Raw genomic sequence first — 26,557 nt, forward strand, 5'->3', positions numbered from 1 at the left:
CTCCCTCCGGGGTGTCCACTCTGTTACAGATCTTAGTATCATCCGCAAATAGGCAAACTTTACCTTCTAACCCTTCGGCAATGTCACTCACAAATATATTGAACAGAATCGGCCCCAGCACCGATCCCTGAGGCACTCCACTACTCACCTTTCCTTCCTCCGAGCGAATTCCATTCACCACCACCCTCTGGCGTCTGTCCGTCAACCAGTTCCTAATCCAGTTCACCACTTCAGGTCCTATCTTCAGCCCCTCCAGTTTACTTAAGAGCCTCCTGTGGGGAACCGTATCAAAAGCTTTGCTGAAATCTAAGTAGATTACGTCCATAGCTCATCCCTGATTCAATTCTCCGGTCACCCAATCAAAGAACTCAATGAGATTCGTTTGGCACGATTTCCCTTTGGTAAAACCATGTTGTCTCGGATCTTGCAACTTATTGGCTTCCAGAAAATTCACTATCCTTTCCTTCAGCATCGCTTCCATTACTTTTCCAATAACCGAAGTGAGGCTTACCGGCCTGTAGTTTCCAGCTTCTTCCCTTTCACCACTTTTGTGAAGAGGGACCACCTCCGCCGTTCTCCAATCCCTCGGAACCTTTCCCGTCTGCAAGGATATATTAAACAAATCTTTAAGAGGACCCGCCAAAACCTCTCTGAGCTCCCTCAATATCCTGGGGTGGATCCCGTCCGGTCCCATGGCTTTGTCCACCTTTAGCTTTTCAAGTTGTTGATACACACTTTCTTCCGTGAACGGTGCTCTATCCACTTCATTCTCAATTGTATTATTTCCAGTCCATCGCGGTCCTTCTCCAGGATTTTCCTCTGTGAAAACAGAACAAAAGTATCTACTTAGCAAATTTGCTTTTTCTTCATCATTTTCCACATAGCGGTTCGCACTATCTTTTAGTCTCACAATTCCCTTTTTAGTCATTCTCCTTTCACTAATATACCTGAAGAAATTTTTGTCACCCCTCCTTACATTTCTAGCCATTTGTTCTTCCGCTTGCGCTTTTGCCAGTCGTATCTCTCTCTTGGCTTCTTTCATTTTCATCCGGTAATCCTCCATGTGTTCCTTTTCTTGAGTTTTTCTGTATTTCTGGAACGCCACCTCTTTAGCCTTTATTTTCTCAACCACTTGCTTGGAGAACCATATCAGTTTCCTTTTTCTCTTGCTTTTATTTACTTTCCTTACATAAAGGTTCGTGGCCCTATTTATAGCTTCTTTCAGCCTGGACCACTGTCCTTCCACTTCTCGTATTTCCTCCCAGCCCATCATCTCCTTCCTCAGGTATTCCCCCATTTTACTAAAGTCAGCACGCTTGAAATCCAGGACTTTGAGTTTTGAGTGGCCGCTCTCCACTTTAGCTGTCATATCAAACCAAACCGTTTGATGGTCACTGCTGCCATCTCCTGATCTTTCCAGGAAACCCTGGGTCTTTTGGAGCCAACAATAGGCTCCAGGGAATGCTCTGAAGCCAAAAAAGAGGCTGAGGAGATGACTATCTGAGCAAGTAAGCATTGTATATCACCAAAACAAAATCCGAAGGGAATCCCCCCTCGGGGAGCCCTCCCTGTACTCCTGCAGGCTCAGCTATACCTGGGCCTGCTACAAGACTTGTGTCATGGGTTGGGCCAAATTGACCTGCTTTCCCAAAGTGGTGGCGCTTCCCACCAAATTCGGCCCCACTTTGCTGCTCATTCCTGTGTCAGAAGACACTCTACAGAGGGAACAACCTATCCCCATGCGCCCGCGTCCTTGGCAGCCAACTGAAGGCCAGACTCCAATGCGGTGCAAATTTTACAGACGCTGGAGGCAACTTCCCGCCACTGACAAACCGTGCATCTAAGCAGCATCTCTGATACCTGCGCCGAACGACTAGCCGCAGATCAAAGCTCAAGAGGGAGACAGTTTTTTATTTTTTTCTCCCCAAATGAAAACAATGTGGCTGTTCCCCATAGCTCTACAACACCCTTCCCTCGAAGGAGTGGAGGCCAGCCTTCAATACACTACCCTCTGAGCTTTTACAACGCCCTGGGAAGGCTCGGGGAGAGAGATAGGAGGGACCCGGTCATCCAAATGTACACCCCGAGGCACAAGAAACCCCCACGGGTCTCAGCCTCTGCCAGAAATTACTCCCAGCGGTGAACAGAGAAAGAGCAAGAGATTTAACAATTTTTTTTTTTTACACAGAAAAATAAGGAAATAATGAGACTGAAGGGCTCACCACGTGTTTCACCTGCTGGAGACTGAGAATACTGGCACTTGCTAAGGCTCAGCTGGGCTCTTTCAAGAAACAATGTTCTCAGTCTCCTCCTGCTGGAAGGCATGCACAACCATCAGTTCTGCTGAGTCGGTCCAGTCCGGAGGGACACTAAAGAAGTCATGTTTACGTATAAATGTACAGTATTCTATGTCATGCGATTAAACGTTGCCCCCCATCTATGCCCCTTCCCTGTAAACATCCCCCTCTAACAATTACGTGCTAAGCCACTTTAACAAATTATTACATAATAGTGCTTAGGAACACTACTGCTATTTATGCGCAAGCATGCATTTATGAATGTCAATATTCTATAAACTTAAGTACACAAAAGGTGTTCAAATGTAGGCAAATTCTTTACAGAATGAGGGCGTAAGCTTCCCTATATGCTCACCCATCACCTTGCTGGTGTGCCTACATAATTATGACAGTCACTTTTTATACACCGCTGAATTAGCACAGCATCTAACAAGCAGCCCTTCACCTACCTTGGCTCTAGTCCTCCCTCTCTTAACCTCAAACTACATAACATGCATTTACCAGCACAGCTTTCCAACTGTACCTGAGGGCTAGCATTCCACTGATCTCACTTGCTCATTAGCAAGGTTAAATTGGTCTCAGGCTGTATACCTGTGGATTTTCTACATACCACTAAATTGTGGTAGGTTTTTTTTTATTTTCTGAACAGGTTAGAATGTGTGCTGAATCTCTGAAAACGCTTACTGGAAGAAAACAAACCGTTTGTGGGAGTCTAACCAACAAATTAAGTATGTATGACTTTCAGTGCAATACTGATCTTCTGAGTCTCGTGGTGATGAGAAAGGAGCAAAGGTGTCTAAAATGGACCAAAAATAAAAGTTGTCAAGATAAATGTACTAAAAATATATATTTATCCTGGTGACAAACAATGTAGATAAGCTTAAATGATCAAATGAAGAAATCCCTTCAACTGAAGAATAATTTTCAAACATACATAACTGTACACACAAAACTATTTTAAGAAAGACTATTAAAAAACAAAGCAAAACTTAACTTGTTCTTTTAGTTTAGTATCCTGCAAACAATTTTTAATACATGAATTTTGCTACAAATCTTCCTTATGGAGACCATAAGATGCCAAACAGGTAAAAAGAAAAAATATTCACCTGCATGTGGAAGATCATGTACCAAGGCCAGCGGCTCCTCAGATAACTGGGACTATTTGTGTCTTTCTGCCAAGTATTTCTGGTCTCCCATTGCACATCTTCATACACATTATTTTTTTCAAATTAATACTAATTATGTCATACTACATATATTTCTGTATTACAAAACAATACATTTTAAAACAATATTTCATGATTTATCATCAGCCACAATCCTACATGCTGCAACCCAACTCTATGAAGATGTCAAAATTGTACTTACCTTAAAATGCAAACGTAGTTCACAATTACCATTTGGATCTTTGCAAAATGATCCTCTTGGCACATGACCCTTCACTTCAAACTGCTCCTATATCGATTTTTTAATTCCGTTATGATTTGTGTGCGACAAACACACAAGTTTAAATCTTTTAACAAGAAGTGCTATCCTCAGGTTTCCTCCTTCAATTTTTCCAATGGTTTCTTCTAGTGATCCAAAACCGTATAACCATCCGCACTTCTAACAACTTTAATTCCAAACACTCGTTAGGAAGTCAGCAATTAAAGGGCCATGCTGACCCAACATTTACTCCTGCAAGTCAGACTCTACATGGGCCCACGTTTCGCCAAAAAAGGGTGTCCTCTGGAGTCCATACTAGAATAAAACATATCAAAGTACAAACACCAATACTACCTAAAATTTACAAATAATTTAAAAAATCGATATAGAAGCAGTTTGAAGTGCAGAGTTGTGCGCCAAGAGGCCCATTTTGCAAAGATTCAAATGGCAATTGTGAACTACGTTTGCATTTTAAGGTAAGTACAATTTTGACATCTTCATAGAGTTGAGTTGCAGCATGTAGGGCTGTGGCTGATAATACATTATGAAATATTTTAAAATGTATTGTTTTGAAATTAATAAAGAAATATATAGTATAAAATAATTGGTTTTAACTTGAAATAGTATTAAAAAAAACAAACAAACTTTGGAACCATTGATCTTACAGAACCTATTGGGTAGAATTAGATTCATATATATTACAGGATAATTGGTAGATGTTCACACAGTATTCTCTGAACACCCTTGAAAGAATAGATCTTGCTTATAATCTGACCCAGTACTTCCTGGTTTAAATTACAGGCACTATGCTAAGAAAGCATCCTGGCCTTCAAAATGTGCAATAGGTAGAGGCAATATACAATAGTATACTTGGAAATTTAAGGGGGTTTTTTTCTTCCTTTTTTATCAGGCCATTATGCCCAGTATAATTAAGGTTATTTCTCTATGCAGGATTTTAGTCTCCGAGGGCCCCTCTGAACCCCTAGACAGAGTGGCCTGATAAACACCTCTTCAGAAGGCCTGATATTAACAGCAAAACAACTCAGGAGAGAAAGGAGGCAGTACACCAGATTCATTCTTACTGAGAATTGGAGGGTCCTCGATCAGGGCTTGCACTGCAGTCAGTACAGACAACATGGTAGCATTTCCCACCACAGTGTCCCCTCCGAGGTCCTCTATGAGATCACCATGTACGTGCTGCACAGGAGCTGCAGGGGTGTGCCTTTTCTGAGGTAGCTACCATCAGGGATCACAAGTCCTGTGGAGACAAGCCCAATGCCTCTCTCTGTCAAGCGCCCTGACACCAAGAACCCCCTACCCCTCAACTGCAGAACAGGTCAGGAACCCAACTCTATTGGGTACTTCTTTTTGTTATTGTTTTAATAAACTTTAGCTAGGTTCATCTGGTCCTACTCCAGGAGGCTCTCAAGGAACCCCTCTCTGGAGAGGGGACGAGGGGGCCAAGGAACAAACTGATACCGGTACAGGGTCGGGGGGGGGGGGGGGGAGGACGAGGACCCCCAGGGCTAACAACCGTACAAGGTATTGCCACTGTAGAGAGCAAAATGCTCTTTAAATGATTTCTCATTGGGGTTTTTTCCCTGGTAACCACACAATTGTCTAAGGGTTTTTTTTTTTTAAGTTTCCATTCAAAGAGGGCCAGACCAGTACAACACTGCACAGGCACTTACCTACCATCTGCTGAGGTGGCTGAGAAATACTGAGTGGCTTAGGACTGCACAGGATCTAATAAAGTGACATCACTAGGTAGTTCTCAGTCTCCCCATCTGCTGGTAGGAGGGCATTTACTCACTCATTGAGAATGGTCAGGAGCAGACAATAATAAAAAGATTATGATTGCCTCGAAAATACCCATTCTGACCAATAGGCTGGATCCAAGGAAGCAAAACCACACACACACACAAGAACGGCATTGTTTACAGAGGTGTCAGTCTGTGACTCATGTTGAGAGAACATCATCAAGTACCAATAAATGCAGTCCTACACCAAGAAAACATGGCAGAAAGACAGACCTATTTCCTATGTTTTGAGTGCCAAAAGGAATTTTCAAGCACATCTGGATATGTTGCTTATACATATTATGAACTGTAAAGGAAGCTCTTTGTCACAATGCAGGTACTACAGAGTGTTGGCAGTAAAACTGAGAGGACTGACCGTACTTTGGTTTTAAGAGAACATAAGAGTAGCCATACTGGGTCAGACCAATGGTTCATCTAACCCAATATCCACTTTCCAAAAGTGGCCAAGCCATGTCATAAGTACCTGGCAGAAACCCAATCATGGCAACATTCCATGCTACAAATCCCAGGGTAAGCAGTTGCTTCTCCATGTCTGCCTCAATAACAGACTATGGACATTTCCTCTAGGATTCTGTCAAAACTATTTTTTAAACCTAAATACCCAAACCACTGTTACCACATCCTCTGGTAAAGAGTTCCATAGCTTAACTATTCGTTGACTAAAAAAAATATTTCCTCCTATTTATTTTAAAAGTATTGCCATGTAACTTCCTTAAGCATCCTCTAGTCTCTGTACTTTTGGAACAAGTAAAAAAAAAAAAAAAATCTATTCCATTCATTCTACATCTCTCAGGATTTTGTAGACCTCAGTCATATCTTCCCTCATCCGTCTCTTTTCCAAGCTGAAGAGCCCTAATCTCTTTAGCCTTTTCTCATACCAAAGGAGTTCCATCCTCTATCATTTTGGTCGCTCTTCTTTGAACCTTTTCTAATTCCCCTATATCTTTTTTGAGATACGGCAACCAGAACTGAACGCAATACTCAAGGTGCGGTCGAACCACGGAGCGATACAAAGGCATTATAGTATTTTCGGTCTTATTCACCATCCCGTTCCTAATAATTCCTAGCATCCTGTTTGCTTTTTTGGCTGCCGCCACACACTGAGCAGGAGATTTCAGCGTTTATCTACGGCGACACCAAGATCTTTTTCTTGAGCGTTGACCAGACTGGGACAGACCAAAGGTCCATCAAACCCAGCATCCTGTTTCCAAGAGTGGCCAATCCCAGTTATAAGTACCTGGCAAGATCCCAAAACAGTACAATACATTTTATGCTGCTTATCCTAGAAATAAGCAGTGGATTTTCCCCAAGTCTATTTTAATAACGGCCTATGGATGTTTCCTTTAGGAAGCCATCCAACCTTTTTTAAACCCCTGCTAAATTAACTGCTTTTACTACATTCTCTGGCAACGAATTCCAGAGTTTAATTACGCGTTGAGTGAAGAAATATTTTCTCCGATTCATTTTAAAATTTACTACTCTGTAGCTTCATTGCATGCTCTCTAGTCCTAATATTTTTGGAAAGAGTAAACAAGCAATTCACATCTACCTGTTCCACTCAACTTATTTTATAGACCTCTACCATCTCTCCCCAAGCCATCTTTTCTCCAAGCTGAAGAGCCCTAGCCACTTTAGCCTTTCCTCATAGGGAAGTTGTCCCATCCCCTTTATTATTTTTGTTGCCCTTCTCCGTACCTTTTCTAATTCCACTATATTCTTTTTGAGATGTGGTGACCGTAATTAAATACAATATTCAAGGTGTGGTTGCACCATGGAGCGATACAAAGGCATTACAATGTCCTCATTTTTGTTTTCCATTCCTTTCCTAATAATACCCAACATTCTATTTGCTTTCTTATCTGCTGCCATACACTGAGCAGAGGGTTTCAACGTATCATCAATGATGATGCCTAGATCCCTTTCCTGGTCAGTGACTTTAATGTGGAACCTTGCATTACATAGCTACAGTTCGGGTTCCTCTTTCCCACATGCATCACTTTGCACTTCCTCGCATTAAATGTATTCTGCCATTTAGATACCCAGCCTCCCAATCTCGTAAAGTCCTCTTGTAGTTTTTCACAATCCTCTTGCGATTTAACAACTTTGAAAAACTTTTGCATCATAAGCAAATTTAATTACCTCACTAGTTACTCCCATCTCTAGATCATTTATAAATATGTTAAAAAGCAGCGGTCCCAGCACAGATCCCTGGGGAACCCCACTATCTACTCTTCTCCATTGAGAATACTGACCATTTAACCCTACTCTGTTTTCTACCTTTTAACCAGTTTTTAATCCAGAACACAACACTACCTCCTATCCCATGACTCTTTCATGAGGTACATTGTCAAATGCCTTTTGCAGTGTAATAGATTCTGTTATAGCTTCAACTGTTAGAAAGTATCTGTAGATCAGTGCTATTCCTCCACCTCTTTTCCCATTTCTGGTCCAGTGTATGATTTTGTAGCCTGGCAGACATAGGTCCAGAATGAGGTCTTTTTTGTCATGAATCCATGTTTCGTTTAGGAAGGCAAATCCAAGAATTTCATCGGTTATCCAGTCTTTTATCATTTCTGTTTTGTTTACAACTGACCTGGCATTGATGTAGCCCTCTGGTATTGGTAGGTAATCATCTTCTGGTAAGTGTGGCAGTGGCTATTTCTGTTAGTTGATGTTTACTTGAAGTTCTGTGTTTTTTTGTTTCCTTTCTGGTCATTTGTTGCATTTGAGTGTCTCTTGAGTGGTTTCCATTTTTCAGAGTGCCCCGTACTGTTGGTTGGGTTCTACCTGAGAAGAGGTTGGCTCTTCCCACTGGATGACGCTGGTGTATAGTACTGGTATGTTGTTGCTTTTGCCTGGAGCCAGGGCAACTGTAGATATTAGTAGTGTTACGGTTGATAATCCTATTTGAATTTTTGTAATGTACATGTTACTGCTTTGGAGTGTGGGGGAGGTTAGTGGGATCCGTGGTTGGTATGCATTAGCCGATCACAGTCTCCAGTGGGTTTCACGTGGAAAGTCCAAGTTTCGAGGAGCCTCGGGTCAATCTGCTCCAGGAGCCTGCTGTCATGTGATTGCCTTGTGGGGGGGGGGGGGGCTGTTCGTTCTTTTTTTCCTTCGGGCGGTTTTGTGCAGTTATCATAGGTCAGGGCAGGAACCCCACCCTCGGGGCAATCTGCTCCAGTAGCCTGCTGTCAGGCGATTGCCTTGTGGGGCTGTTCGTTTTTTTCCTTCAGGCGGTTTCATGCAGTATCAGGTCACGGCAGGAACCCCACGCTCAGTGAGGTTTGCACTAACCAAGTGGAGCATTCAGATTCTCAAAGGTTCCGGGTCAATCTGCTTCAACAGCCTGCTGTTGGGCGACTGCCTCATGTGGACTGTTTTGCATTAGGGTGTCCAAGCTCCATTGCGTCCTGGGTCTCTGCTTTGTTGAGCTTCAGGGTCACCAGTGTCGTTCCGAGCCGAGTTGGGGCCAGAATCTGATGGGGCTCACAGGAGATGCCAGTGTCAGTACGAGCCAAGTTGGGGGTCAGAATCTGATGGGGCTTGCAGGTAGGGAGTCTTACCTCAGGTTTTTTGCTGCTTGAGCTGGGGTGCTCAGATTCCATCTAGAGTCTCCGTTCCAGTGTTGCCCGATTCAGATCCGCTGGGAGCTTTGGGTTCAGTTCCTGGATGTTGCTTTTTGGGATTCTGCCAAGTATTTGTGACCTGGATTGGTCACTATTGGAAACAGGATACTAGGCTAGATGGACCTTTGGTCTGACCCAGTATGGCTGTTCTATGTTCCTATGATTTTTTTTTTGTACTGTATTTATTTGTGATCAGGCTTTTGAGTTTTAAACTTTGTTTTAATGTGACAGTTTGACAATCACAATTAGAAGCAAGCTTAAAAGGCTACTTTCCAAGTTCCCAGACCATTACCCTAGCCACCAATTACAAATGAAGATTTTAAAAGTACCACAAATACAAATTTTGGGACATCACATAAGAGTGGCTTAAAGCTTTGCAAGCTGAATTCAGACAGATAGTAATTTTTCCTCTTCATTTAGAGTGATGGCTACCAAAAGCACTTAACCCGTCTCAATGTACTCTGCCTAGCAAAGAGCCACTCCAACCCAACCCATCAGAATCTTGTAAGACACAGATTAACAAGTATGCTCTAATGAATCAATCTTTTCCTTTAACAAGGTCCTTTTAAAACAGCAGCAAAGTTATTTTTAAACTGTTTAAGGGATTTACATTAGCCTGGCAAATGGGCTCAAACTTTTTTCAAAATTACCTGAACTTTTAAATTATACCTATCCTCTATCATCCTAAAAAAAAAAAATTAACCAATAATCAGCAAGATTTTTTTTTCTTTTCACAACTCAAAAAAAAATGGCCTCCCTCTCTTCAGGACTGTTACTACCACTTAACATAGAGGATCAGAAAAATGACTTTGGGAAAATATACAGTGTGATGAATTACTCCTTATAGATTTTATGTTATTCAATATCACTACTGTCATTTCAAGTTCTCTCATGATATACTCATTTGTAAGGACAAAGCCAACTTGCACATCACACAGTCACAGAAGCAATAATTCAAGCAAAATAGTTTATACTAGTAAGCTGTATTTTGTGATTTTGTAGATATTTCTTGTTTTGTGAACCTCTGTGAATCCTTTTTTTTTTTTTTTTGCATAACGGTCAGTATACAAGACTCCAGATAGAACAGATTCTTTGAAACCATGAGCCAGCTGCTGAGAACTTTCCAGCAATGTCCTACTCTCCCCAAGTCTACCACAGCTCTTTTAAAGGCCTGATTTACGAAAACTAAAATTTCCCATTCTGTGTCAATGGGAAACAAAAGCTCAATAAATCAGGCCATTAACATACCACTATACAGTGCCAGCAGAAGCCAGTGGCCTCTCTCTACCCTCCATGCTATTGGCTACATGCAGGCGACCCCTGGTAGGCAATCACCTCAGGTACAGCTCTTTGCTTCACATTAGAGAATGAGATGGGGATGGGGTGCTGCGGTAAACTGCAGTAAACCACGGTAAATGTAAAAAATTTGGCCCGTTTACCACATGCGGGAGCAAAACCTTTTACCGCCTCGTACAACAGTAAAAAACTTTGCTCCTGTGGTTAAGAAAAAAGTTTGCAGTTATCACTCCCACAGGTTCAGCATTTCCGTGCCTGCCTTCCTCCCTCAGTAGCTCTACACCTTATGCAGCAGCCAGCTGAGCCGACACCGATCCCCATAGGCTTGCTCCAGGACTTTCTCTCTGCCAGAGCGAAAACAGGAAGTTTTATCAGAAGGCAGGGTTCCAGCAAAGAGGATGACCTGCAGCAGGCCTGTGGAAATTGCTGCTGGCTCAGCTGGCTGCTGCATAAGAGAGCTACTATGGTGGGAAGGGGGAGAGGAAGACAAAAGTGCCAGACCCAAGGGGGGAGGGAGACAGGCACTGAACCCGTGAAAGGGGGGCTGCTAGAGGGGAGAGATAAAAGGTGCTGGATTCTGTCAAGTACTTGTGACCTGGATTGGCCACTGTTAGGAAGCAGAATACTGGGGCAGATGGACCTTTGGTCTGACCCAGCAGGGCAAATCTTACGTTCTTGAACTACTGAAATGGGTTTAGCTACATTCAAATCCTTTCCCCTCCTGCCTGGCATTCCCTCAACCAATCAGCTGGCTTTGACATACAACCCCTTCTTATTCCTGTCTTATTATACTAACACTGCAGCTGCAGAAATAAGTGCTCAATCTACACCTGCACATGTAATTCTCATTAGGTCTAAGATATACAGGTGCAAAAAACAGCACCCAAAAAAAACATGTTTATCGCTACTCTATAAACCTCACCTAACATTAGGCGCAGTTCATAAAATACACGTAGCAGCCATCCTGCGACTAAAATTTAGATGCAGGCATTTAAGCCAATAAAACCTGATGTAAATGCTCACGTCTTATTTAGACGCAGATTGGGCATATTTTGTAACAGTACATGTAAATTTTTGGAACGTCCATGACCTGCCCATGCCTCTTCCCTTGGCCACCCCGCTTTTGAGATCCACATGGTCCGATTTACGCGCATCACTTTATACACAGAGAGTTATGAATGTAAATCCTAATTAGTCTCAATTAGTACTGATAATTGCTTAACATCCAATTATCGGCACTGATTGGCTTAACAACCAAGTTCCATGCACAAACCGGCTACGCATGCCAATTTGCATGCAGAATTTTAATTACCACTTATAGAATCTGGAGGACAGTGCAGAACTCTTGTGGAAGTGTAAACCATATGACAAACTTAATGAGAGCCATGCATGTAGACACAGACTGAGTGCTCGTTTTTCCAGTGATAGTGGCCAATTCAGGGGCACAAAATCAGACATGCTAAGTTTCCATTTTTAAGTACCACAGTGATCAGGATTCAACAAGCTCTATATGTTATTTTTTTTCAAGTGCCACAAGAGAGGATATGCGGCAACTAAAGTTACCAACAGAGTGTACGCATAAGGTTTCTTAATGCAAAGATGGAAAATTCCTAAGTGCCCAGTCAACTAAAAATTTACACCTGGTGCCTGTCACTGAAACAGGAGGAGTTGCCTCTGTTGTGGTAGGTCAGGTCAGATACCATCACTAAGGGCAGCCATTTCTACTACATTGGGTCTGAAAGGAAAAATTACGTCTTACCTGATAATTTTCTTTTCTTTAGTCAGCAACACTGTTCTGAACTAATGGGCGTTATCACTTCCTTCCACCAGGTGGAAGTAGAGAAAACTGAATTCTGCCAGTGATATCACCAGCATAAGGTAACTTGCTCCCTAGAACAATCAAATATGCATCTGCCCAAGCAGCAAATGGTCCCTTTGTAGATCATTTAAAAAAAAAAAACAACAACAGTGGACTTCCACAAGCAGATGTTGGAAATCCGCATACCAAAGTCTTTGAGGCCAATCTGATGCCACCAGCAAGAACAGATGAGGACGATGGGCAATCCTGAGCAACAAGCAACTGTTCAGAGGCCATGGAAGGAAGACAGAGAGGCTCCACCACCAGCCAAGACTGTACAAGGGCATCTTATCCCCGAGAGGCCGGGTCTAACTGGTGACTGAAAAGGCACTCTGCCTTCGCACTGGACACCATCAATCGAATTTAGGGGGCCCCAGCAGTCCGTAATGGGCTGGAAGGCCTAAAGCCCCAGCTCCCGTTTTCCCAGATCCAGGACAGCATGACTGAGTTAGTCCACCTGCTCGTTGCCATTGCCCGCAATATGGACCGCCAAGAGTGCCTATGGATACTTCTCCACCCACCAACAAGATTCATCGCCTCCAGGGCCACCCAGCCTTGATGTCCACCACTGCTGTGGCGATGTCTGACATCACTCAGACCGCTATCCCTTTCAAGAGCAGCTGAAACTCCTGCAAAGCCCATTGGACTGCCTGGGTTTCCAGACGGCTGATGGACCATGACGTCTCCTGGCTTAACTAGGTGCCCTGTGCCATATAACCAAGACAGTGAGCTCCCCAACTGAGGAGACTCACATCTGCAATGAGCAGCACCCTCTGAGGATCCATAGGGACACATCTTGAAAGGTTCACTAGACTGTCCTCCAGGCCAGACAGATCCTTGCCCTGGACGTGAGTAGAGAACGATGGAAGTCCTGAGAAGCTGGCGCCCACCTCCACAGTCACAGCCATGGAGCCCAAGAGCTGCAAACAGTCCCAGACTGTGGGCTACAGAAGCTCGTACAACTGGCACCTCTGCACCCGCAGCTTCTCAATCCGCTGCTCGGGAAGGAAAAACATTCTCCACTTCGTGTCAAAGCAGACTCCCAGGTACTCCTGGACCTGAACAGAGTGAGGTGACTCTTGGATCAAATCATGCCCCAGCCCAGAGACTCCAAGAGATGACCTGAGCAGTGGCCTGACTGGCCTCTGCCACTGAATCCGTTCAAATCAGCCAATCAGCCAGGAGGGGTGAACCCAAACTCTCTGGTGCCGAAGATGGGCAGCCATCACCACCATCACTTTGGTGAACAAGTGCGGTGTCAGGCAAAAAGGCAAGGTCCAAAACTGAAAATGCTGCCCCAGCACACAGAAGCCTAGATATCTCCTGTGATGAATCACAATGGGAATAGGGAAAAGCCCACATTAGGTTTAGGGAACTCAAAAACTCATCTGGCCATACCAACACAATGACCGAGCACAGAGCCTCTATCAAAGTGCTGGACTCGGAGGCAAGCATTGACCCCTTTGAGGTCCAAGATGGTCCAAAAGGAGCCATCCTTCTTCGGGACTATGAAATAGGACTGTTTCCATAAATACCATACCACAGCTTAGTAAAAGTGCCCCTACTCTGTGGCTAGTCTCATTCACTAATGCTTCTATCCTCATTCTGTAGCTATGAGGACAAAACCTAGCAAATTAAGCCCTAGGGTGCCTATGGTCAAAGCATGCTTTCCCCCATGGACACAGTTATAAGGCCAATTTTATAAAATTCACCTAAAGTTAGACAGCTAAAGTTTGGGCACTAAGAGCAAATTCTATAATGGTAATTATAGGTGTAACTGCCGTTACAGAATACTATCCACATTTATGTACATAGCTTCAGGAACAACCACTTACACCATTAGGCTGGCACCTAAATACTGTCAATTAGTATTTAGAATACAGTATTCTAAAAGTTTAGGGAGCAATTCTAAAAAGTGGTACCTAGAGATAGGCACCACTTAGGCATGTCAAAAGCACCAGTGACAGATAGGCGCCTGTGTGGACTAGGTGCTATTTTACAAGGTACTATTTAAGTGCCATAGTGCTTAACTGCAAGGGGGAAGTACACATAGGTGGAGCATGAGCAGACAATAGGTCTCTCTCCCAGGTGTGTAGTATACAGAATACTAGAAAGTACATGTCACTTGGCACATCTAGGCATGCCAATTTATACCTGCCATTGCATGGTGTAAGAGGGCACACCAATGCCAACTTACACCAGTATTCTATAATGCAGCCTTGGAGCCAAGATGCTGTTATAGAACTGGAGCTAAGCGCAAGGCACTGGGGAGCTTGGCATACCCCTGCTCTACCCATGCCCCTCTCGCAGTTACACGCTATAGAATTTGGGCACTAACATTACAGAACAGTGCCTAAGTGCAGTTAAGCATGTAACTACAAATTAGTGCCTTATTTAGCACATAACTATTACTATTTCATAAACTATGTGTGATATGTCTAAGGTGATTTAATTTGCATGCAAGATTATAGAATGAGGGGGGGTATATGTTATGTTGAAAAGAAATTCATTGCAAAATGATCGATATGCCTAAAATCAGTGAAGCTAATTATTTCATCTTCCACTGCCAAAAGTACAGATTGTATGGCTCTCTTGGGTGAGGAAATGTGTTACTCATCTTGAATAAGTCTGGAAAGGTAAGCAATCAAATCTAAACTGCACAATACAAGCATGAAAGCACCTATGTTACCATTTTCAGAAACTAAACAGACAGTAGAATTCAAACCTTTTCTGCAGCTACAAAGAGAGATATTATTTATATGAAAAGCAGAATCTGTCAACCAGACTGGCAGAGTTGGACCTTTCTGGGTGAAAAAAAGTCTGTATAGTCATGGAAATAACCTAAACAATGCCAATAATCAAGTACAATGCCAGTCCTTTCATGGAGCCCTCGTGTCCAGCCTGGTAAGAGGTTCCTTGCTGGGAACTGTTTGACAGTAAACCATATTGGAAACCCTGCTCCTCAGCTGTTGGGTACATCCATCTTTGCCCAGCAGCAGAAGCAATCTGTGATGTTGGCTCATTTCAAGCTGCATATCTGCAACACTCAACTTTCAATTCCATGATGAACTTATGCAATACCAAACTCATACTGTGTAGAACTACACTGTAAAACGTTAGCTGCTCATCATGTAAAAATATGGCTTAATGGGGGAGGGTAAACACTTTTCTGCCACTTCTTTTCAGAATCCAGATCCAAAGCAGCAGGGGTGCTGTGCTCCAGACAACCTGCAGGGAAGGAAGAGGAAAGGGGGTGAGCCTGGAGCAGAGCAGACAACAGCCACTCTGCTCCCTAATCTAGACCTTCTCTTGTTGCTCCGGGCTCCACAGTTTCACTTACTTTTTTATTTTTGTCTACAAATTGTTTATTTTACTTGATATACTGCCCTTCATGTGTATAAAAGTGAAGCCAAGTATGAAAATGTGGTGTAGTTTTTAAAATTTTTTACTTGATTTATGAACTGAATTTCTTAGATCCCAGACCTGTGCAAAGCAATGAACAAATTAAAACTATAACACTAACACTAAAAGGAATATTTAAATTAAAACACATACCAATACACCTTTTCAAGAAATTCTTTGATTAATCTATGTGCACTATCACTCTGTAGTAGCATTGTACCACACAACTTTGTAGTTGTAACGCATCAATGTAATCTCAAATAACTGTTAAATGTAAGACACATTGAACTGAAACTTGTTTTTGGATAACTGAACTAATGTAAAGCTACAGAAAAAAACAACAATGAACTGTAGCTAGGAGATAAGTTAAAAAGCATACTGATAACCCAGCTAAAATACTTCTCACCTATGCAGAAGCCAATTCAGAGTCAGAAGATGGTATCCCTGTCAGCATGGGTTTCCAAAGGCACAATGGACCCATCAACACACAAACCCTTCATTTAAGAAGCCAGGAGGGGGAGGGGCAGGGCCTAGGAGAGAACATGTGCTGACTGTTCCAAGTCGCTTTACAAACTCATGTTGCTGCCACAGCCATCACGTTTTTAACTAGACCCCACTTTGGTAAGAATACTGCAGGATAGATGAGAGAACGAGAGTATTTCGGTGGGGGGGGGGGGGGGGGGGGACACCAGTCTCTCTCCTTCTTCTGGTGGGGCTGCCCTTCTAGTCCAGCTCTTTGAGCACCTGCATATGTGCATAAGGATAGAGCAACAGACACAATGGTTATTTAAAGTAGCCTAGTTAAGCAACAGGTTGAGAACTGTGAAAGCCAAGGTTCTAGCCCTGCTAATGCACCTTGAGCAAGTAATTTCACCCCTTCAGGTACAAACTTGGTACCTTATTTACTAACCTGCATTAATCTTTGAAGAGGAGGTGGTTAGATCAATGGGCTGAGAACCAGAATAGTTAACATTCCATTCCCTCATCTGCCAATGACTGTCACTTTGTGCAAGTCTATTTCCCATTGACTCAGGCACCCACTAGGATGCTAGGTATTATTAGGAATGGGATGGTGAATAAGACCAAAAATACTATAATGCCTTTGTATCGCTCTATGGTGCGTCCACATCTTGAGTACTGCGTTCAGTTCTGGTCGCCGTATCTCAAAAAAAAAAAAAAGATATAGCAGAATTAGAAAAGGTTCAAAGAAGAGCATTCAAAATGATAAAGAGGATGAACTCTTCTCATTTGAGGAAACGCTAAAGAAGTCAGGGCTCTTCGGCTTGGAAAAGAGATGGATGAAAGGAGATATGATTGAGGTCTACAAAATCCCGAGTGGTGTAGAACGAGTAGAAGTAAATCCATTTTTTTACTCATTCCAAAAGTATAAAAGACTAGGAGACACTCGAGGAAGTTACATGGAAATGCTTGTAAAACAAATAAGAGGAAATATTTTTTCACTCAATGAATAGTTAAGCTATGGAACTCTTTGCCGGAGGATGTGGTAACAGAGGTTAGCGTACCTGGGTTTATAAAAAGGTTTGGACAAATTCCTGGAGGAAAAGTCCATAGTCTGCTACTGAGACAAACATGGGAAGCAACTGCATGCCCTGGGATTTGTAGTATGGCGTTTTGCCACAATTTGGGTTTCTGCCAGGTATTTGTGACCTGGCTTTGCTATTATTTGGAAAACAAGATACTGGGCTAGATGGACCATTGGTCTGACCCAGTATGGTTACTCTTATGTTCACTTAGATTGTATACACTTTGGAGCAGAAACAGATTGTACCCAAATACCCATCACCACTGTATAGGGCTGCATACATCTAGCATGGATATAACAATATGTAATATAACATCCATAAAAGGCACTTTTGCTTTTTGCAAAAAGGTGCCTAAAAGCCTACATAACCATTTACATTGCTAGGATGTTTTCTACTATCTCTTCCACATCTCCCACCTTTTCTTGCTATTGGATAGTTCTATTGGCACACAGGCAAACATCTAAGCTTCTCAAGCTTTACAACTCTGTGACAAAGTAGTAATTTGCCTGATAAATCAGCAATGATCTCACTGCCTTTTCAATGAGCTGAATTACAAGTATCATCAAAAGAGTCCACAGATTCATAATCTTGAACCTAGTTTGCACATTAGCACCTTTGAACTAACGGACTTTTCCACAGAGCTGTAAGGGTAAACACTCTAAATCTATAATAACAAGTTAGCCATAGAATCAATCGCCAAAACAGGAGCAGCTAAGGATATAATAATGTATCTGAAATCAAGCGGTGCATAGATAAGGGGCAGAGCTTCCAAATCAGGTGATTCCACAGCTCAATTGTGTTTTTTAGAATACACACATGTAAAAGTGAAGTAGCCTAATGTAGGCAAGCCAAGTTTGAATCCCACTGTGGCTCCTGAGCAAGTCACTTAACCCTCCATTGCATCAGGTACATTGTAAGCCCTATGGGGACAGGAAAATACCCACTGTACTTGCAGCTAATCCACAGTGAGCTGAAAGACCTGAACTAAATCCAAGATCTCTTCTCTGCTATGCATGAGATACAATGTGTGAAAAATGTATCTTATGCATATTCATTGTGGATAGCCTGAAAACCTGACTGGGTTTGGGTAGTCCTGCTGCTTAAGGTGTAATGTGATCAATGGTTTTATTTTCATGATACAAATTCATTCATCCTGCTTGCATATTCCATGCAGCTGCAAAAGAAAACTTTTTTTTTTAAGGTTTCCTTAACTTGATTTTAATTTACTCAGTCACCTCATCTGAGTTCTTACATATGGAAAAGGGTGCTATACAGAGTTTATTAGCACTACTATGCAATTACTAAAATTTTGCCCCAATGTCATCTAGGGATGAACCAGCACTATTCACAGTCCCCGACGGTGGCTCCAACTCATTTACAGATCACCTCATAGCTCAGTGACAGCCTAAGGATCTAAGCAATCCTCAGCTTTTGATGCTGCTTTAACTCCTAACCCTTATTCACTTGTTCAGAACCTTATTTATCATCCTCACTTTAATATTCCCTTATCTCTTGTTTGTCCTGTTTGTCCTAATTAGATTGTAAGCTCTGTCAAGTAGGGACTGTCTCTTCATGTTCAAGTATACAGCGCTGCATACGTCTAGTAGCACTATAGAAATGATAAGTAGTAGTAGTAAATGCCAATTCTTACTGTAATTCAGCAAGTCTGTCAATTTGTTGGAGCAGCAGTTTTAAGATTTTACAGTCTTTCCTTCATTAAAAGGTGAAGGACTCCAGCCCTCATGATACAACAGTGGCTTACAAGCATGTCTGGTTAGTCACACAAGAATTAACATTGGCTGCATTAACTGCAGCAAGACTTGCTTAGGGCACACGCACCTTTCCTGACTCTGTATGTAATTTTTCCTTAAGTTAGTCTCCCTTATTCTTCCATATAAACTCCTGCTACTATCTTATCTGTCTACTAAAATTTGCCTCCTATCTGCAATAGGAGTAGCCTAGTGGTTAGAGCACCGGTCTTGCAATCCAGAGGTGGCCGGTTCAAATCCCACTGCTGCTCCTTGTAATCTAGGGCAAGTCACTTAACCCTCCATTGCCTCAGGTACAAACTTAGATTGTGAGCCCTCCTGGGACAGAGAAATATCCAGAGTACCTGAATGTAACTCACCTTGAGCTACTACTGAAAAAGGTGAGAGCAAAATCTAAATAAATAAATAGGGTAGACACCACTGATGGTGTGGATGGTGAAGCTTAATTCAATGCTAAAAAAAATGCAGTCATGCATCTGGGCTACAAAACATGAAGAAGCAGTACAATGTTGAGGGTGAAAGAATTTTCTGTCCATCAAAGAAGAGCTGAACTAAAGGGTGATCGTACGTGATGATCTTAAAGGTGGCAAAACAGGTTGAAAAGGTGCTGGCACAAGCCAGAAGGATGCTTAGGTCTATAGAGAGAGGCATGGCCAACAGGAAGAGAAGGTGACAATGTCTCTGCATAAGTCTCTGGCAAGACCCCATTTCAAGTACTATGTACAATTCTGGAGACCTCACACTCAAAAAGATATATGCTAAGACAACTGAGAACTATTTGACCACTGATTGATAGAACTGAAGAATGAAGTAGAAGGCAATGCTTTCCAGTCATACCTAGCCTACTGCAATTCTCTTCTGCATGGTTTACCTCAGGCTCAACTTCATAGACTTCAGATTATACAAAATATCTCCATCAAATTCAATAAGGAAGATGTGAGGGAGATACCCATGCCAGAAATAGTGACACATGTAGGGCGGAGGAACTCAAACTATATAACTACATGATGTAAGGTTCCCCATTAAGTCACCACCCAGGAAAAGGATCTACATATTATCTTTGACAATACATTGAAACCCTCTGCTCAGTATGCAAAGGTAGCTAAGAAAGGCATTATTAGGGAAAGGAATGGAAAAGAAACCAGAGAATATTACAATTAAAGCTGTACCAAATAGCATATTTTACTATTCAACCGAATACAAATAATGGACTTTGAGTTTTCACAAAACAAATAATAAAAGCAGCAGATGGCCACAAGCATTTGATGTGTGTGGAGTCTCTTTGAAGTTCTTTGGGTTTTTTTTTTTCCTTACAATGCCAAAGAGAAGGGGGCCAGTCTGCTGCGACCTGGTATTCCCTCTGTTGCTGGCTTGATGAACTCCTTTTCGCAGAGAGCTGGGATTCCTGGAGGGTCGGTGAGCAGTCCACTGGAGCACCATGGAGCAGCTGAAGGCTCCAGTTTGCTCCCTATGCTAGAGGTTTCACTCAGCCCCAAAATGAGCGCTCCTCAGTCACAAGGAAGCAGCTCCCCGTTGTCAGCATCTTCAGCCCTGCATTTGGGAAGCCCCATAGAGTCCGAGCGACAAGAGGAACAGAGTCAGCCCGTGGGTGCTTCAGAAACCTTGAATTTGCAGGGTCATCAGCCGGCTTCCGTAGTGGTTTTACCATCTATTTTGGGGACATTGGAGGCTGTAAGTACCGAGAAACAATCCTCTGCAATGATGGAACCACAGGGACTGGGTCTACAATGTGTTTTTTCTTTAGTAAAGCCCGCTGAAGTAACTTTGGACAGTCTATGGACCCTAATACAGGACCTGGGTAAAGTGTTGTGCCCCCAAGTGCAAACATTGGGCCAGGATTTGACTAGTTTGAAAGGAAAGGAAACTGATAATGGCTTAAAAATTGAGCAGGTTAAGAAATAAGAAAAAGATTTGGAGACTGTTCATAACCTTCAAACTAATATTGTGAAAGATGTGTCTAATCTAAGGAGGAAGTCCAAAATACAGCAAAAAGAACCAAGAGCCTTCAGAGACCGGACACAGTTCTTTACTGGTAAAAATCAATATTCCACTCTTCCAAAATGGACCAAACACGGGCCGTGTTTCGGCACACAGCGTCTGCGTCAGGGGTCTGTGTTAAACAGAAATCAAACATATAAATGGCAAGTGACCGACTCACCTGCAAATGCGCAGTACAGACTTCCCTCTCTGTCCCGCCCTCGCGTCAAGACGTGATGACGTCAGAGGGCGGAAAAGAGAGGGAAACGGAGTCGGGACTGTCGGACGCTGCCGCTGGAGCCTGGAAACGAACATCGCGTGCACCAACCTCCACCCTCCCCCCCCCCCATCGCTCCCGCCCCCCTCCGTTTCGGGCCCCCTGCACTGACCTGACAGCGCCTCTCACCTCTGTGTGGAAGCACTGCAGGCAGCAGCAGAGCGATCTGCTTTTGCCTGCAGCGCTTTCACAAGGAGGTGAGAGGCACTGTCAGGTCAGTGCAGGGGGCCCCGCACGGAGGGGGAAGGGAGCGGCGGCGAAGAGGATAGCTGGAAATCTCGCCCGTTTTAACGGGTTTAACGGCTAGTAATAATGTAAATCAGAAAATAATAAAAACATAAATAGTTACACCTGTTAACGTATTGTGGTAAGCCTTCATATCTATGTCTGTTTCATTTTATGATACACATTTTTTATCTATTTTTATCTCTATATATGTTTTACCACAACATAGCGAGCGTAATTATGTTGTTTTTATTATTTTCTGATTTATATTGTTTAACACAGACCCCTGACACAGGCACTGTGCGCCAAAACACGGCCCGTGTCGGGTCCATTTTGGAATATTGATTTTTAAAGAACTGTGTCCCGTTTCTGAAGGGTCTTGGTGCTTTTTGCTGTATTGTGGACTTTGTTCTGTACTTTGGACACTCTCTGTATTATTAATCTAAGGAGGAAAGCAGAATCATTTGATAACTCCAGCCAGGAGTAATAACCTTCGCTTCTTAAATTTTTCTAAAGGTGTTTGCTGTTACTCCTCGAGATATGCTTAAAAGATATATAAAAGAAATATTTGGAGTTGCTGAATAAAGTATTCCACCTTTCTTGCAAGTATATTATTCATCTTCTAAACCCATGGTTAATCAGCAGAATGCTCGGAACGTTACATTATTGGATTTTTCAACTGGAATCTTCAGATACTGATTTGGCTACGGCGTCAATCTTGGTGGCTACCGTAGTTGATAAGAATGTACTTTAAAAATAAAGAGAAGCCTTCTTTGGGATTTAGAATTCAGATCTTCCCCGATGTCTCTAGAGACACTCAGAGGAGGCATCAGCAATTTTTATTGCTAAAACCAGGGGTACTTCAGATCAGGGCTTCTTTCTTTTTAAGATATCCTTGTAAATGTGTAGTTTGTCTTCTCTGAGCGTTCTCACCTTACATCATTTTTAGCAACTAAAGGTAACATGGGGGTATAATTTCTACTTCGTGTTAGGTTCTCTTTATTTTGATTTGAGAACCCTCTCCACAGGTCAGGTGTATTACTTTATTTTTTTTTTTCCTTCCTTCAGTAACCTTGGATCATATAATATATAATGTGGACTTGAGTTTGATTTCCAATATATAATCTTATTTTTCCCCTTTGCTGCATTTTCCTTCAATGTCCTTACTGTTGGGACTCTTACTTTTCCATACAAGTATTTTGCTTAGTTATAAATGAGAAATATTGATAATAAAAAGTTAAAAAATAAAATAAGCAAAGTGAAATCAAAGATCAAGTGTTTATTTCAGTAGGATTTAGCACCGGGTAGAGTTCTGGATTATTCGTATTCAAATTTAAAACGCTATTCGGCCAAATATGGATAATATATTCGAGGAACTATTTAGGGGCAGAGTCGAATACAAATATTTGGTACAGTCCTAATTACAATCCCTCTGTATAAGCTCCCTGGTGCATCTTGAAAAATGTGTGCAATTCTGGTCACTGCATCTAAAAAAAAAAAAAGATATAGTGGAATTAGAAAAGGTACAGAGAAAAGTGACAAAAATAATAAATGGGGTGGGATGATTTTCCTATGAGGAAAGGCTAAAGAGGCTAGGGCTCTTCAACTTGGAAAATAAATGGTTGAGAGAAGATAAGATAGAGGTCTATAAAGTAATGAGTGGAATGGAATGGGTAAATGTGAATTGCTTGTTTATTCTTTCCAAAAATTATAAGTAATGAAGCTAAGTAGTAGTAAATTTTAAACAAATCAGAAAAAAAAATTCTTCACTCAACATATAATTAAACTCTGGAATTCATTGCCAGAGAATATGATAAAAGCAGTTAGACTAGCAAGGTTTAAAAAAATGTTTGAACAATTTCCTAAAAGAAAAGTCCATAAGCCATTATTAAGATGGTCTTAGAAAAATCCACTACTTATTTCTAGGATAAGAATCTTATCTGTTTTACTCTTTTGGGAACTTGCCAAGTATTTGGACCTAGATTGGCCACTGTTGGCAACAGGACTTCAATCTGTCCCAGTATGGCAATGCTTATGTTCTTATGTTAAATTGCTCTATGGAGCAAAGAAATATGATAAGGTGACACCGTTACTATCTAGAGAGCACTGGCTTCCAGGAGTTTTTGCATACCCTTCAAGAGATTTATATTAGCTCATATGGCCTTTTCTACTGGCGTTCCTCCATTTCTGTATAAGAATCAGAGGCTGATGCTCTAAATTCCAGTGCTGTATGCAACAGTGCAGCCAAACAACTTCCTAATACTCAGTGCTAATAATATGCAAATATAGGTGCGCTGTTAGCGTTGAGCATTAGGAAGTTGTTTGGAAGTTAAAGTGGAGGATGGTGCCTTGGGCACGCGCACAAGAGCTGCACGATAAGCAAGCTGTTGTGCTCATGCCTAGTCCGGAGAGCAGAAATGTCAGAGGGTGTAGGAGGGAAGGAACAGGAACTGCTGGCTGCCTGTCACCACTTGCGTCAGGGGCTCTAAGCGGGGGTTAGCAGCTAGACCAGGCAGCACTCGGGCATCCGTGCAGGGGCAGGTACATGAGGGGCTTATATTTATAATAAAATCGGACATTTTAGTTGCAGCTCAACGAAAAACATTTCTCCTGCCAGCCAAAAAATGCTTCTCATGCCTCTTCAGCACCCTAACACCAGTTCTGAGCTGGCATAGGGTTTTGCAGCGGTACGGGCACCCTTCTTCCCTAAGCTGTTCTCTAGGCATCGGAGGGAATAAAATAAGAAATGACCCCCATTTGCATACTTTTGACTACATTATCATGCTACATGCGCTGATGGAGGGCGAGCATGTTGTTTCCAGTGGTAAAGCCCTCTAAGCATTCTGCGCTAGTAAATGCAGGTGCTAGTCCAGTGCTAATGGCCTCTAGTACTTTTACTTCTAAGCATCGGGGCCTCATTTTGTATGTTCCTTCTAGATCTCTTCATTCTTTACAGCAACATATCCTGGAAGTTCCTACAGAATTGCAAATGCGCCTAGATTCTACTCGCCACTCCTGCACACACAACACATATACATTCGTTCAGAGACCTCTTTTTGTAAATTTAAAACAGCACTTGTAATCTGTACTCCTTTCCTAGTATTTCCACCCTCTTAAGAAAAAAAAAGCATTATCTCTACACTGTATTGGAATGAATTTTTACTTTTAGTGGTCCGTAATCTATATCTCTTAATTTAATCTTAATTATTTTTATGAACCCTAAACTGCTTAGATATTGCTTTGACTTTGCAGTATATCAAAGTTAGTGACAATAATAATACAAACACGATGGTGTCAGTCCAGAGGGCAGCTGCTAAAATGGTCAGTAGTTTTCATCAAAAACTGTATGGAGACATACTTAAAGATTATGACAGAGACATTTAAAATGCACAGTAGGTGAGTCTCTTTCAACTGAAAGGAAGCTCTGGAATGAGGAGGTATAGGATGAGGGTGAAAGGACAGGCTCAGGAGTAATCTAAGGAAATACTTGTTGAAGTAAAGTGTGGTAGATGTACGAAATGGCCTCCTCGTGGAGGCAATGAAGCTTAAATGATCTGGAAACCCCATGCACTATGTCTTTGTTGGTCATTTCAAAAGATCAAATTACTAAAATACCCATTTTCTTTAAAATCAATACAGCTATTGCAACTGAATTATTAGCTTCTCTTTCATTCATATTCCTCAGTTCTCTCTAGTGATCTGCATAAGCTTCAAATTCAATAAATGAGAGAAAATAAAGCCCTGAATGCAACCTGGATCTCTCTCTTTCTGATGAAAAACAAGGCCCACTTTGGTTCTCGTCTGGAGATTTATTGCATAGATGACAAGTTGTCTTGTCAGGGAGCCCCAATTATATTGGCTGAGATTTTAATTTGTGTTTCAAAGTAGTAATCTGCAGTTATCTAATCCAATAACAGTTTTTTTGCTCACCTGTTCTACTGGTACTTCTTATTAGGCTAAGAAAAGAATAACCACAAAACAATGTTTAAGCCTACACAGTCCTGAGAAGTTCATGACCTAACATAAGGAATCTTAACTTAAAAAACAAAACAAAAGACAAATCTCCCCAACCTCATAAACCAAATACTACAGCTGTCTCACACGAGCAGAGGTGATCACTTTTTCTTGCACAGCAAGAAACCGATGCTGAACAAAACTGCAATATTGAAAGACGAAGAGAAACAGCCAGGGAAATCCAGTATCTCACGATGACAGCGAGATCCCGGGCTGAAACGTGCCGTCTCTCAATCCAGCCAGCCTGGCCATGTCGGCGCATCTATCATACAGAAGAGGCATCTGCATCTTCTACAACATGTGTTTCAGAAACCTCCCAAAAAAACTCGTGAACGGCGAGAGGCGCACAACCAACCTAAGGGATTCATTTACTGGCCCTCCAACAAGTCCTGCTCCGGGATTTCTGAGCAGTGCTGGGAGAAACAAAGCTCCCTCTCGGGGACTCTAGATAGAAAAGGGGTGGTGGGAGGCAGGGGGGTTCACCACAACCCTCTTACCGGAGCCGTGAGGGGAGAGCCCCTCCTTCAAAGGCCCCCGCCAGGCCCTCCCCGGCTCTGCGCAACGGGCCGCCCTCCGCGGTCCCCTTCCCCAAGCTCACCCTCTGCTGCCGCCGCCGAAGCTGCTGTAGGCCCGGTCATCGTAAGTGTCGTAATCCGCCATTGCAGTTTCTTCTCTCAGACAAACCAGGGCGACTGCCAAGACCCACAATATACCCCAGGCGGGGCTGTCCGGCGTCGTGCCTGATTGCAGCGCGCTCTGTCTTCTCCAGTTGCCTGCCTGGCTGTCCGCTCTCATTGCCAGCAGTCTGGGTACTGGCAATCATACATCCCAAACGCACACCTTCCCAGACAGGCTTTTTTTTTTTTTTTTTACCTTGCCACAGCCTGCACAAAGCAAGGGAGATAAGTAGCCATGCTTACTTGCGCGATTCAGCATTTTTGTGCCTCGCAATTTAAAACTATAAATATTCAAAAGAACACTCATTTACTGAATCCAGAGAGGG

At 42.5% G+C, this 26,557-nt stretch overlaps 1 protein-coding gene across 1 annotated transcript in view; it reads right to left on the reverse strand.

Annotated features, from left to right (window-relative positions):
• Positions 1-26,342, reverse strand: part of EIF4H (eukaryotic translation initiation factor 4H) — a 64,484-nt gene extending 38,142 nt beyond the window's left edge. The window contains 1 exon segment of the mRNA XM_030222112.1: positions 26,153-26,342. Coding sequence (XP_030077972.1) covers positions 26,153-26,214 — 62 coding nt within the window. The 5' untranslated portion in view covers positions 26,215-26,342.
• Between the last annotated feature and the right edge of the window lie 215 nt (positions 26,343-26,557).

Source organism: Microcaecilia unicolor, chromosome 13 (genome assembly GCF_901765095.1).
Source record: "Microcaecilia unicolor chromosome 13, aMicUni1.1, whole genome shotgun sequence".
Taxonomy (NCBI): domain Eukaryota; kingdom Metazoa; phylum Chordata; class Amphibia; order Gymnophiona; family Siphonopidae; genus Microcaecilia; species Microcaecilia unicolor.